The sequence below is a fragment of the Leguminivora glycinivorella genome, chromosome Z (genome assembly GCF_023078275.1).
Source record: "Leguminivora glycinivorella isolate SPB_JAAS2020 chromosome Z, LegGlyc_1.1, whole genome shotgun sequence".
NCBI classification, from domain to species: domain Eukaryota; kingdom Metazoa; phylum Arthropoda; class Insecta; order Lepidoptera; family Tortricidae; genus Leguminivora; species Leguminivora glycinivorella.
Genome location: NC_062998.1, coordinates 7980468 through 7990761, shown reverse-complemented (window position 1 = coordinate 7990761; position 10294 = coordinate 7980468). Strand labels below are relative to the sequence as shown.

General features: G+C 35.5%; 2 protein-coding genes across 2 annotated transcripts; both read left to right on the top strand.

The window, feature by feature from the left end:
• Positions 1-2360, top strand: LOC125240546. Its single transcript, XM_048148453.1, has 2 exons — positions 1-46; positions 1644-2360. Exons 1-2 carry the CDS (start codon positions 1-3, stop codon positions 2306-2308), a joined length of 711 nt encoding a protein of 236 aa, XP_048004410.1. The 3' UTR covers positions 2309-2360.
• A 3790-nt stretch (positions 2361-6150) lies between these two features.
• On the top strand, positions 6151-7836 carry LOC125241948. Its single transcript, XM_048150665.1, has 2 exons — positions 6151-6173; positions 7096-7836. Exon 2 carries the CDS (start codon positions 7188-7190, stop codon positions 7791-7793), a length of 606 nt encoding a protein of 201 aa, XP_048006622.1. The 5' UTR covers positions 6151-6173; positions 7096-7187; the 3' UTR covers positions 7794-7836.
• The last annotated feature ends 2458 nt before the right edge of the window (positions 7837-10294 follow it).

The following is a 10294-nucleotide window of genomic DNA, read 5'->3' as shown; positions in this document are numbered from 1 at the left end:
ATGAAAACTATTATGAGGTGCTTTATAAATATATTTTTCTTGATATGTGAGTACCAATGTAACATGATTTTGTTAATGTAATGCTGTATTTTGATTATTTACTAGTTCATCAATTTCATCATTTTCCTTGCGTTAGGCACTGGTCAAAGCCAATAAGCGATGATAGCACGAGCGAGTTTTAGTTCGTCACCGAGCGCGATGTATTAATAAATCACTAGCTTTCTCTTTTATTTACACGGGAGCGACTATCTTTTGTTCGTTTCTACCACCGATATCAATTTCAATTTCAATTTCAATGCTTTATTGCAATTCATGTGTACACATAATGATCTTAGGCTAAGTATAATATAGTCTCAACATGAACCCTGAGAGGGCATAGCAACATAATTATATACCGGGTGGGCCCTGTAACAAAAGCAAAAAATTAAACTGTAGACTATACTCCTTATACTGACCAACGTTTGTTCAGCAACTTTTAAAAACAACGTGTATTTTGATTTTTATCACTCTTGAAAGTTTTTCCTAAGAGTTAATGTATTGCGAATTCTGTTAAGTCTAAAGCGTGACAGATAACGTCAATGACAACAATAATGGCGTACATTGAAGCTAATATTTATTTTGTATGAAAAATTAAAAAAATTCAAGACGTCTTAATTTTTAAAAGTCGCTGAACAAATGTTGGTCAGTTTAAGGAGTATAGCCTACGGTTTAATTTTTTGCTTTTGTTACAGGCCCCACCCTGTATATACACCAACTTAAATAAAAAACAAAAAAATACATTACATTACATAGAAATCAAATTATCATCAAATTACATTATTATTATTATTTCTTATCATTAAATTACATTACATTACAAGATAAGAATTGAAAGATGTCATAAAAGGTACCTATAAATATTGTATGTTCATCAATATCTCATCGCTTACTCGCTTTTGTTGGGACACAGTGTCCGAACTTCCATCTTTTATTTAGTCCTGACGCCGTGTCTTGCGCCGTCGCCGTCGCGTCTCATCGCATCGTCTACTTCCATATCGATAAGGTTTGATTTCGTATGCGTCGCATCGCCGTCGCGCGACCGTCGCGCGACCGTCGCCCACGCAAGCCACGGCGTGAGGGTAAACTACTGGCTGGCTCTACTGGAATTAGTCTGATTTTCTCACTTACTTCTCACTTTAGCTTTTTTATATTTTTATATTTACCAACATTCAAATTGGAGAAATAACAACTCATCAGTTAAGCAGGCGGGTACTATCAACTATGTTCTTGAAACAAAATTTATTTGGAGTACCTTTTATTATTTCACTTAAAACGTTAATATTCCTGTCCTATTCGTTCTTTACGATTTGAATTAAATTACGTACAAGTATGTATAGGCAAATACTCGTACTTTTAATATTGTAATCAAATTATTATTACGTGGTTTTGCTTCATGTAATGTCTGGTACTTAATGTATGACACCATTAAATTAAATTTACAAAACTCATTTAATATCCAATCACTCAACAACAGGTACTATAGTGTCTGAATCACTCCCATCGCCAACTCATTTCTATTATAGGTGGTGGTTTCATTGCTTTGGGGTGTTTCCTATAAGGTATTTTATTTTTCAGTATACCATGATAATATATCCATTTTTTAGGCATATACACGTCTCTAGTGGAACCAAGGCAAAGACACTCAATCATTCAAGATAATGTCTCTATTTTTCAAGAACAAGAAATAAACCCATACACCTCTAGACTAATTAAACAACTAAAAAAAATAGTAGACATAGATAAAAAGATGCCTGTCAAAGCGTTATTACGTAAATTTAAACGTATAAAACGAGATCTAGAAGCTGTTCGTAACCCAGGAAGACGTGTACAGGTATTTAAGGGTGGTGGTCAAATCCAAGTATTTCAGAATGCAAGTGCTTTGCAATTCAGGGGAGTATGTTTAGACACTATGTTGCAGCTGGTGTATATGGTACGGCATTATTTCAAACAATTCGAAAAGTTTGATTATATAGACAGGACATCGTTAAATTTTAGGATTGGTTTCATTTGCAAGAAGCTCAGAATGTTGTTTAAGAAATCAGTGAAGCTTTTCGAAATCTTGAATATTTATCAGAGGAAATCGAAGTGGGAAAAGGGTAAAGCGCTGTTGAAAATCACGGCGCCGCTAACTCTTCATCACAAGGTGGCGAAGATGAATGTGGACTTCGAGTATTACTATATAGTCTTGAAGAAATTGCACAAGAAGGGTAGGCCGTACGAATTCGTGGAGTACGACCAAGAAATCTATCAACTGGGGACTGTGGATTAGACCAGTAAACACAGTGAACTGGTGTTAAAATAAATACCATTGCCACGGCACATTTCTGTTCTTGTTTAATTACCGCATATTAAATTATAGGTGGCACGTCGTGTTGACTGATGGGATCCTAAAATAAGATAAGACAAAAACTACAACGTAGAAGAAAATTTCTGCAATAGTTTCATGGTTTCAATTATTGTTACTTTGCTTTGCTTCATCTGACAAGATAAAAAGATCGCAGTTTGTCCTAAAAACTTGCATACAGCGTCATCTCTCGGCAAATTACCTATATTAGAGCCGGCCATTCATGGGTCTTGTCACATATTGAATGACGTTTCTTGTAGTGATGCCAAAATATCGTTACTAAAAGCAAGAACGATTTAATACTGGGTATTACGTAGCCGAATGGCACAAACGCTCACGAAACGAAACGCTCGTGCTCGTAAATATCTATCTCTATCGCTCTTGCGTATTGGCGCGACAGAGCCAGACTACCTTTCGCGCGTTTCGCGTCGCTGAAATTTTGTATTACCAATTCGGTATGTATAAATAAATAATAAACACTTAATATAATCCCTGCGACCCTGACATGTGATGCTGCAATAAAATCTTCAGAAAGTGAGTTTCCATTTGCTGATGCCTAGTAAAATATCGTTAGAACGAGACACATTTTTGAAACACCAAGCAAGACGTGATATTGGGAACGATTTCAATAACTGTTGTTTTGGATCAAGAGCGTGGTATGTCTAAGATTTCCACCAATAGTCTGTAGGAGATATTCGACAGTAGATTTACTCATGGCACGTAGTTAAAAACGTTCTCTCGAGGACGTCTCAAACAGTAACTGCTACGCTCAGAGTAGGTCGCTAAATAATTTATAAATTATTATACGCAATTAATAAATATCTCGATCTCTGGCGCAGTTGATAGTATCGTCCCGGGTTCGAATTAAGGGCATTTATTGAGCACAGATATTTGCGACATGGATGCCATGTATATATTATATATACTGAGTACCCACGCGCGTTTCGCGTCGCTGAAATGCCATTCGGCTACGGCGCCTGGACTGACAAAGCATAAAATTATTACCATCAGGCGTAAATACTGGTGTACATTTGAAAAATACACTAAAAAAAAACATTACATGTGCCTATAACATATGAAGAGTTCCCTCGATTTCTCCAAGATCCCATCATCAGACCCCGACTTGGTGCCAATGGGACCATCTCGGGGTTATACCTGATCGATTGAAAAAAAATATTTGAAAATCGGTCTATGATTCTCGGAGATATCGAGTAACATACATACATACAAAAAAAAAATCAGTCGAATTGAGAACCTCCTCCTTTTTTTGAAGTCGATTAAAAAAAACGTACCTCAATACCATACAGAAAAAGGTACGGTGGCCTAGATGGCATTACACCTTTGGGGTACATATTTGATATTTTTTAAAACATATCAAGCTAAGAATATGGGCCAATCTGTCAAAACTGAGGTTCAAAAGTTTTAAGCCCGCATCAAGAGATGGCAGTCTATGCACTGTGATTTGATTACACATTTTACTTCGACAGTAACTCTCATAATACACGATCCTCTTTGCTAAAAGTAAAGTTTATTTAGGGTAATGGTTGTGTATAAAAAATAGCCAAGTCAGTTAGGTATACTCGTAGCCACGAAAGCGGCGCGCGTTACTCAATACGAGGAGGTCACATAAAATGCAAACTACTAAATCAAATACAGGCACTGAAAACAATAGTCAGGTTCCATTTCTCAAAAAAATCGATGAATCGAGTTTAGTTGTCCAATGTCCGAATTTGTAAAAGTGTGTTTATAATTCGATGTAATTGTTATTTAAGGTTTGATGATGGTTAAGTGAATTACTATGAATAGGCACTGTTGTATTAGGGTTACCTGTAAGGATAGTTGCTAAGTGACAATAAATAAAAATAAAATAAAACAGGAGGGGTTCTTCATACAAACGCTCTCGACTATATCCTCCCTGGTTTTTGAAGCTAGAGCAGTGATTTTTTTCAACACATTTATTATTATTTTTATCTGTGTCGGACCGTTTTGCTTTTTTTGATATTTTCTTATTTTTAAAGGCGCATGAGCCTAAAATTGATAAGTACCTAAGACATATTTCTTGTATTTAAGTAAGTTGCGCGACCAGTATAGTTATGTTGGTTTTTCTGGGATAATTCTTATAAAATACAGATGCAATTTTTTTTTCCTTGGGTAACATAAAAAATCCTACAAAACGAGGTAATAGCGGAGGTCGGGCGTGTGTTAGGTTAGTAGAATCGTTCCACGATAAGTCTGCAAAGATTTGAATAGCTCCGCCTCTGCAAGAGTTAAGTATGTCATAATTTTATCAAAGTTTTATGTTTAAAATAACATCTGCACTGGCGAGGCTGTGACAATCGTTGCAAACTTATCGTTGGTTACCTACAGATTAACGTACTTTAAAGATATCAAGCCTATAAGTTCGTTTTCCCCTCACTAGCTCGGAAACACGTGTTTTGTCCTTTAATAGCAGCGGGTAAAAACGCATTTTATCCACTAGTGGGTAAAGTAATTTGACCTTGAATAAGGTCAAATTAACTGCTTTAAAATTGATAAAAGTAGGTGAATCTAGTAATAAAGATGATTTACCACCTGTGGAACTACTGGAAGCAGTGATAAACGCATTTTTTTGCGTTGTAGTTTCCTCGCTATAGTGAGGGGAAAAGTTTTGTGTTACACTCGGGTGCAAATGTATTTTACTTCTTGTGTGTTGAAAAACTCGCAAGTTCAGGATTCTATTCTCGAACCACTCGCTTCGCTTTTGGTTCAACTATAGAATCCTTTCACTTGCTCGCTTTTCAATTCCACACTCGGCGTTAAAATACAACTTTGCCCCCTTGTATAACAAATAACTATTATCGGCTTGATAACTTTACAGTTCGTTCGTTAAGAATCGTTCGGATAAGTATAGGTATGCAAACCGAAATGTTGTTAATGGTTAAAATTCGGTGAAATTTCTGTAGGGAAAACCTTAAACGGAAGTTAATGACGTGGTAGGAGGAGACATTTTTGAACTGTTTTATATTAAATAAAACTCAAGTGGTGATTGATCACCTTGTAGGCGTTTAAAACGGAGAGGACCTCATTTCACCTGAAACATTAAGGATGCTTCTGTAAAGGAAAGCTAGAGTCACATATACTATTGTTTAATAAATATTAATTAAGCTTAGGTATACAATTTAAGCGCGGCAATAGGCTAGTTTCCTATACTTAAAATAAAATATTTTATGCAGTGCACGAAATAAAGCACCACATAATTAGAAGAAAAATATGGATAGTAGTTATTTTTAAACATAATTTATATTTAATAAATCAAAGAGAAAGATATAAAGTAAATGAATTGATCGTGACGTCACTCCTCAGTATTTCATAGTAATTCCATATTAACAAATCGTTTTGACAGTTCATAAAAAGAAGCTGATTTGACTAGTAGGAAACTAGCCTATTTAAGAGGGCTGAAAAATCTCGCACAGCGGATCAGCATTTCCATGCAACGTGGCAATGCTGCCAGCCTTCTGGGGACGTTGCTAACGGACAGCGATTTAGGGCTTTTTTTCTATTTATAGTGTATTTATAAGTTTAGATTTTAATTTTAATTTGTAGGTTTATTTAAGGACTTATTTTATTGTTTTTATTGAGTACATATGACTGATAAATTAAAAATTTAAGCGCAATTTAAGATTTGGTTCCGGTATTTAAACTGCCTAATTTAGGCAACCGATAAAAAGTTGTTTTAATACAGTAATAAAGTATTTTACGACTAACAGGAAAACTATTATGAGGTGCTTTACAAACATCATACTTTTAATATGTGAGTATCAGTGTAACACATATTTTAATGTATTAAGTATTGTATTTCGATTATTTACTACACTTACTACTTACTACTTCCTTGCGTTATCCCAGCATTATGGAATCTGTGCGGATAGATCTCAGGCGGCCAACCTCACTTCCCGCCGAGGTACGTAGAGTGCTTTTCTCAAACATGGTATGAAAAAAATTCAAACGTTGAATGGCTGTATTCTTCTAAACGGTGCGTCGTAGCGCAAAAACAATAAAATTTTCGTTCCCCTTTTAGGAAACCCGCACAGAACAGTAAAAAAACAGAAAATAAAAAAAAATATAGGAAAAAATAATTTTAACAAAACGCACCAAAAGTCTAATATTGCCGAGGCCTTGTATCAGTTGCAGTCGGCACGTCTGTAGCGCCCTATAGTTTTTTTTAAATGGCTTAATACCTAGATGTTATGTCACAAATATCAGTTACTGGAAAAAAATGGACTTTGCCGGCCTACGCCTGCAAGAAATGTATGGGTTTCCATTATCGACCTCTTGTCCAAGGGCATAATGTGACCCATTTTTACCCGAGGCAATCTTTAACATACTTAGGTACCATGTTTGAGAAGTATTTGTTTACGTTAAACGTGTCCTCTCTTTTTCTTTTATTTGTGAATTGGATTCATTCAGTAACATACCAGCTATAGGCCATTAGTTGGATTTTTGCTCGATGTCAAGTGATGTATGGCGCCATTAGTTCTAAATTAATGAAAACCGTTTATACATATAAACTCTAACAATAACTATAGTCGCTTCACTCTCCTCGCTAACTAGTTAAACTAGTTTTTAGTTTCCAGCACTAATCGCTTCTCATTCATCCTAGGTGGTTGTCTTATAGGAGTAGGTATTTCGTATAAGGTTTTTCATCCTTCATTAAACCATCTTTTTAATTCTAGGTATATACGCGACTTTAGCGGAACCACGACAAAAACACTCAATCATTCAAGACAATGTCTCCATTTCCCAAGCACAAGAAAAAAACGCACACATGCTTAGAGTAATTAAACAACTAAATACCTTTTTGGTACGGAACCATAAAAATGCAATAGACATAGATAACAATATGTCCATCAAAGCGTTATTACGTAAATATAAACGTGTAAGACGAGATCTAGATGCTGTTCGTAACCCAGAAAGTAGACGTGTAAAGAAATACAAAGGAAACGTCCAATTTTTTCAGAATGCAAGTGCTTTGCAATTTAGGACTAAATGTTTAGACACTATGTTGCAGCTGGTGTACATGGTGAGGCATTATTTCAAACAGTTTGAAAAGTACGATTATATAGACAGGACATCGATCGAATATAGGGTGGGCTTCATTTGCAAGAAACTCAGAATGTTGTTTAAGAAGTCAGTAAGGATTTTCGAAGTCTTGAATATTTATCAGAGGAAGTCTAAGTGGCAATCGGGGAAGGGAAGCGGGCCGGCTAAAGTGACGGCACCGCTATCTCTTCACCACAAGGTGGCCAAGATGAATGTGGACTTCGAATATTATTATATGATTTTAAAGAAATTGCACAGGAAAGGCAGAATTGGCAAATACGAAACCGTGGACTACACCCAAGAAGTTTGGCAACTTGGGACTATAGACTAGATCAGCACAAGGGGATTTTAAAATAAAATTAACTTGTTGTCCACTTTTACTTCTGTTTGAGAAGCGCATATTTTAGTACCTATCGCGCTGACTAGATACCTATAGATCTTAAAATTACAACTACATACAGTATAGGAGAGGATGAGGAGGATGATCCCTGCAAAAATTCTGAAAATTAAGGTTACATGCTCATTATTATCCTGTTAGTAGGGATCCTTAATTGAAAATACAGTCCCATCCGGAAGAACGCATGAAACTTGGCATGAATGTAACATTTATATATGTGCTTCAATGTCCCCCTCCCATTTTATTTCTAGTTTTCTCTTTCTAGTTTTATGTAGTTTTTACAGTAGGTCTGAGGAGTTTACTCTTGAAGAACTAAATGATCGTCGATAAATGACCTACAGAATGATGCTCAATATAATATAAGAATAATAATAAAGAATAATAATATTTAAATAAAAAACAGCCATCTACTTATTATGAAATTGTAAAAAGAGGCACACTTGTTTCTTTTTTAACCGCCGCCCCAAATCTCAAGCAAGGTGGTTCTCAATTCGTCTGTACCTATGTTTTTTTTAAATGTTTGTTCCGCGATATCTCCGTCGTTACTGGACTGATTTTGATCGAATGCATACTGATTGGTCCCATTTTTATCAGAACCCAGTTCTGATGATGGGATCCTGGAGAAATCGAGGGAACTCCTCAAATCTGAACGGCATACTTGTAATGACTTTCATATTTTTTTATAGGAACAGCATGCATTTAAGTGCAGAACAGTCACATTTATTTGTTAGATTTGTTCTCTTTGTTACGCTTACATATTGAGTTTTCAAATTATGTTAAACTCGATTTCTTATAATCGGATATCGGATTCATGAGGAATTGAGGAAACTCTTTAAACCTTAACGGTATACATTATATTCATTTGTGTTTCCATCAAATAATCAAAGATTTACATTAAAATCAGTTTAAAAAAATACCTTAATACTTTTTCCCGCGGCTTCGCTCGCATTAGAAAGAGACAAAAAGTAGCCTGTTGTCACTTTCCATCCCTTCAACTATCTCCACTTAAAAAATCATGTCAATTCGTCGCTCCGTTTTGCCGTGAAAGACGGACAAACCAACAGATACACAGACTTTCCCATTTATAATATAATATTAGTATGGATAATTTTAAAGAAAAAAAAACCCCGCTTTTGGGGTTTTGGTGAAAAGTACTTGCGAATGTTGGATTATGTAGAAATGTGTAGGTATTTTGTAATACTGATTTCAATGTAAATCTTTGATTACTTGATGGAAATACAATGAATATATGAATACCGTTAAGGTTTAAAGAGTTTCCTCAATTCCTCATGAATCCGATATCCGATTATAAGAAATCGAGCTTGACATAATTTGACTTGAAAACTCAAGATGCTTAACTTTACATAACAAAGAGAACAAATCTCCTAACAAATAAATGTCAATGTTCTGAACTTAAATGCACGCTCTTCTTATAAAAATACCAAAGTCACTATAAGTACCTATGCCGTTCAGATTTAAGAAGTTCCGTTCCGACCATCATCAGCAGTTCCACTGTACCAAATGTCACTGTTTCGTGTGTAAATGCATGCTGTTCTTATAAAAACACAAAAGTCACCTCCTTTCTCAGGATCCCATCATCAGAACTGGGTTTTGATAAAAATGGGACCAATCTGTATACATATACGTAGTTTTCCGTATTTTTCTCAAAAACTACTGAACCTATCAAGTTCAAAACAATTTTCCTAGAAAGTCTTTATAAAGTTCTACATTTGTGATTTTTTTCATATTTTTTAAACTTATGATTCAAAAGTTAGAGGGGGGGGACGCACTTTTTTTTCCTTTAGGAGCGATTATTTCCGAAAATATTAATATTATCAAAAAACGATCTTAGTAAACCCTTATTCATTTTTAAATACCTATCCAACAATATATCACACGTTGGGGTTGAAATGAAAAAAAATATCAGCCCCCACTTTACATGTAGGGGGGGTACCCTAATAAAACATTTTTTTCCATTTTTTATTTTTGCACTTTGTTGGCGTGATTGATATACATATAGGTACCAAATTTCAGCTTTCTAGTGCTAACGGTTACTGAGATTATCCGCGGACGGACGGACGGACGGACGGACGGACGGACGGACAGACAGACATGGCGAAACTATAAGGGTTCCTAGTTGACTACGGAACCCTAAAAAAAAAATCGGTCCAGTAACGACGGAGATATCGTGGAACAAACATAAAAAAAAATACAGACGAACTGAGAACCCTCTTCCTTGAGCTTTGGGGAGGCGGTTAAAAATAAAATATATAGTATGGTAAAATATATAGTATGGATGGTGGTAGAGTAATAACTTCCACTGCTACAGCTTACCGCGTCTGAGTCCATGAAACAACCACCTAAAGTTTTTAGCCTTTTTACAGTGCCTTGCAACTTTGTTTGCGTGGAATTCGAGGTTCCAAATAGAAATAACG

Excerpts from the sequence above, each read along its gene's own strand:
- LOC125240546 (XM_048148453.1), top strand. The coding sequence starts at position 1 with ATGAAAACTATTATGAGGTGCTTTATAAATATATTTTTCTTGATAT. Across the intron at positions 47-1,643 it reads AAATATATTTTTCTTGATAT|GCATATACACGTCTCTAGTG; the intron begins GTGAGTACCAAT and ends TCCATTTTTTAG.
- LOC125241948 (XM_048150665.1), top strand. The coding sequence starts at position 7,188 with ATGCTTAGAGTAATTAAACAACTAAATACCTTTTTGGTACGGAACCAT.